This window comes from Manacus vitellinus, unplaced genomic scaffold, assembly GCF_001715985.3.
Source record: "Manacus vitellinus isolate BGI_N305 unplaced genomic scaffold, ASM171598v3 scaffold_24_pilon, whole genome shotgun sequence".
NCBI lineage: Eukaryota > Metazoa > Chordata > Aves > Passeriformes > Pipridae > Manacus > Manacus vitellinus.
In genome coordinates this window covers 12,124,026-12,128,071 of record NW_021939798.1, presented here as the reverse complement: position 1 = coordinate 12,128,071, position 4,046 = coordinate 12,124,026, and the positions used below count along the sequence as shown (strand labels likewise).

General features: G+C 53.0%; 1 protein-coding gene across 1 annotated transcript; it reads right to left on the bottom strand.

Annotated features, from left to right (window-relative positions):
* Positions 1-150: 150 nt before the first annotated feature.
* On the bottom strand, positions 151-3,982 carry CBX8 (chromobox 8). Its single transcript, XM_018073408.3, is given in 5 exon segments — positions 151-2,747; positions 2,750-3,278; positions 3,440-3,506; positions 3,605-3,670; positions 3,855-3,982. Coding segments are annotated over 5 exon segments (993 nt in total). The 5' UTR covers positions 3,893-3,982; the 3' UTR covers positions 151-2,454.
* Between the last annotated feature and the right edge of the window lie 64 nt (positions 3,983-4,046).

The window sequence follows — 4,046 nt, the reverse complement described above, 5'->3', positions numbered from 1 at the left end:
AGGCTCTTACAACCACGATTCCTTGTATGGAGGGGGGATACAGGGCCACCCGTCCCGTCGGTGCCCCAGCACACACCACACAGTGTTCCCGGGCACCCCCCGGCCACACAGACCCCCTCGCCCCGGGACCACAAAGGGAAGCCAGACACGTTTCTATTTACAAAGTATATATTTAAACTGACATAAAAAGCAGGTCTCAAATGGACATTCACGGCTGGCAGAAGACACGTAGTTAAGCTTCACTTCTGAGACTGAGATTTAGCCAAATCGTTTTTGTACAAGTCTTAGATTTAAATAATTCCCACGCGCACACCCGCACACACACACACGCAGGATACACGTCGCTATGTACAGACACACATATACACCCACAGGTACGGTTTGCTCCAGGTGTGTGGGACACACACGGACACGGGGCTGGAGCGAAGCCCCGACAGGGCAGGAGCGGCTCCAGGCTCTTTGCAAAGGGAAGGATCCTCCGGCTTTGGGGGCAGCGGGAGGACAGACAGCTCAACCCCCTCATCATCCTCCAACACCACCCGTGTCCCATGTCGGCGCTGGCACCGGGACCAGCACCTCGCTTCCTCGTACAAACCAAGTTAAAAATCTCAATTTTACAAAAATATGCCTCCAAAAAAAAAAAAAAAAAAATAAAAAGGAAAAGCAAACTGAATTCTCAGACACCATGGCTCCCTTTGCACAGCCAATCCAGCATCCTCCTACCAGGCAGCTCATGGGTCCCGAAAGGATGGGGAAGGGGACTGGACAAGGTGGAGCTGCCGATGGGCCCCACAGTGAAGGGGTGCCCCTTGCCCAGCCCCTTCCCCACTCTCAGGCTCCCTGGTGGTCACTCCCTGTGAGCCCCCTGAGTCAGGAGCCTTCAGGAGCCCAGGGACAAGGGGAACCTGGCCCAGTTCAGCCCTCAGGCACTGCCAGGTTTGCGCTTCCCATCTGACTGATGCCCAGAGCAAGGTGTGGGGACAGGGTCACCTGCTCCATCTCAGCCAAACCACAACCCGGGCAGGGTCCCACTCTCCCCTCTGTGCCACGCTGTGGCTGAGCTGGGGGAGCAACCCCCATCAGCAGGGAAACTGCTGCACCTCCTCCAGGGCCATGAGACCCTCCCTGCCCCAGCCGGGGAAGAATCCCAGTTCTGGGAGGAATCCCACAGGCAAATCCAGCAAAAAATCCATCCAAGCCGGCGGGGCTGCTCCACACGGGAATATTTTGCCTCTTGGCTATTGTTTAACCAGCGTAAGGAAAGGGAAATATTTATTGTCTCTGACTGCATAAAGGTGGCTCTGGGATTTGTCAGGGATGTGGGTATTACAAAACACTTTATCGGGAGTCTTCCAACAGTCTGAAGTAAATTGTGATTGAGAATAAAAATAATAATAATCCACTTTCTATAGCAGAATAAAGTAACTAAATATGGGCAGTGAGATGCTCCCTCCCCAACCTCTCTGGCATTTCAGGAATGTAAACAGAGGGGGGTTTTGTTGGGGTTTTTTTGTTTTTAGTGGGTGGGGGAACAGAATCAAGCGACCAGACAAAATGAAAACAGATTCTCAGCTCAGTCCCATCTCCCACAGCTGCTACGACAACTCTATTAAAGTGCATTTCAGTATCACCCCTCAGGAACCTTACACACACAGACCTCCTCTCCTCTGCAAGAAAAGGGAATTCAAGTTAACACTCCAATACTTTTAGCCTTTTTATGGATTTCTGCTTTTCCCCGCCCCGACTTTGTAGCGACATTACTTTTTTTGTTAGACTGGAAACGCCCCATCCCCAACAACACTGTGAATTCAAGTGCTCACGTCAACTGTCAAGGGCAACAGTTCTGGACACAGCACACTTGATTGTACAAGCAACACCTTAAATCACAATCAAGAAATCCGGGCACTTCGCCCTCCGAGGGAGCAACACGTCCCCCTCCACCATCCATAGCATCATATGAAAAATAATAGTTAAAAAAACCCAGCACATACTTAGCTATGAACACCGTTATGTACACCGGCTCCTGCGGCAGATGCGTGAACTCGTTAGTTCTCAGTTTTATTGTCCTTTCTAGGAGCAACTGAGCAGTCACTGTTGTCTCCATTTAAATAAAACAACTCAGAGTTGAAATATATATATATAGATATATATATAAGCATTTTTTCTTAAATAACATATTTACATCTAATAGAAAATATAACTCTAGAGATAATCTTTCCAACGAAATGTAAGACGTGAAAAAAAAAACCAAAAACAAAAGAATGAGTTAATGAATTTAGGACAGTTTCTAAATTCTCTCCAGGACCAAAAACAAAAGAAAAAAAAAAGGAAAAAAAATTTTAAAGGCAAAAAAAGAATATAAAAAAAAAAAAAAAAGAAGAGAGGCCCACCAAGCTCTAACCAAGCTTTTGTCTGGATCTGACTGAAGAAACCCCAGCACCACCTCCACCAAACTCATCGCTTCTCCTTAAAGAATCCTTGGTCCGTGCTGCTCTCCTTGATGGTGACGGTCAAAAAGTTAGAGGTCACATCAGTTACCACCACCTTCTCCAGGTTGTTGAGAGAGGGGCTCCAGGACTCCTCCTCGGGGTCCCCCAGGATCCTGGAGACGGGGATCCTGGCGATGAGGGAGGGCCGCCCCGCCGGGCCCCCCACGCCGTCGCGGTACAGGCTGCCCACGCTGCCCGGGCTCACCGCCCCGTGCAGGAGCTTAGGGCCGCCAGGGTCCCAGCCCTCCCTGCCCCTGGGTCCAGAAATCCGCGCGGTCTGTGGCCAGGCGGCGGGGGGAAGGTCTCGCGCCCGCCTCGCGCGGTTGGGGCCGGGCAGGGCGCCGGGCAGGTCGGGCTCCTGTCCTGCCGGGCCAGCTGGATCACGCTGTGTCCCGAGCCAAACTTGGCCGCCCCCGTCGCCGCCTCCTCCATCTTCCTGGCCTTCAGGTAGTCCCCCACCTTGTCCCCCGGGTCCCCCAGTTTCCTCTTGGAGGCATCCAGAGTTTCCGCCAGGTCCTTGTAAAGCTCCTTCCTGGGCTTCGGGCCTCTCTTTTTGGGGGTCTCCCCGGGTTTCTCCTCCACACGGATCACCCGGTCCCGGATGCTGTCTCCCTTGGGGGTGCTGGTGCTGGAACTGCCCTGGGGGGCCAGGGCTATGTTTCTCAGTCCTTCCCTAGCCCGGGACGTGGAGCCCAGCTCCTGGGGGGACCTGCCGGGATATGGCACCCGGATCCCCCTGGAAGAGTCACTGCGGAATTCATAGGTTTTGGCTTTGGCTTTTGCCTGGGCCTGCAAAGAAGATAAATCACCCGGTGACTTTATTATCCTGCCATCCGGCTGCATAATTACAACTTACAAGAGGCCACCTTTGAGGGGAGCATCCTCCAAAGGGGCCAGAAAGAGCCCCTCGCTGTGGCACAGCCCTCACGTGTGGGCTCCGTTCTCCTTACCTTTAGCAGGAAGGTTTTGGGCTTGGGGCCTCGCTTTTTGGGCCCGTAAAGTTCCATTTCTCGCTCCCTAGAGGTGTTAAAAGAACCAAAGCTTCAATTCAGCATAGCTACAAGACAGCAACATATTTACAAGCACAACTGCTACAGCTCGTAAAGGCCTTGTACCTCTCCTCGAAGGCTGCGAGCAGCCGGGCATCCAGGATGTTTTCCTCGGGTTCCCAAGTGCTGTACCTGGGGGGGCATGGAGAGAGAGGAGAGCGTGAGCAGAGCCAGCAAAGGACAAAATAAATAAAATAAAAAAATAGGGGCATAAAAGGAGGGACCCAGTTCGCATTCTGGCACAAAGGGGGAGCAGGGGTGCAGCAGCATCCCCCCGGCCCCTGCTGCAGACCCCCCGGCGCCAAGGGCGACTTACTTCTGCGACCAGCCCTTCCATTTGACCAGATATTCCATGCGGCCCTGCGGATGGGAAGCGAGGAAAATAAATACGCGCGGAGCGAAAACCGCGATAAAACCGCCCCGCAACAAAGGTCCCCCCGCAACGCCCCACGCATGGAGCGGAACACGGGAGGGGGGGGCGCGGGGAGGGGGATGCAACAATGAAAAA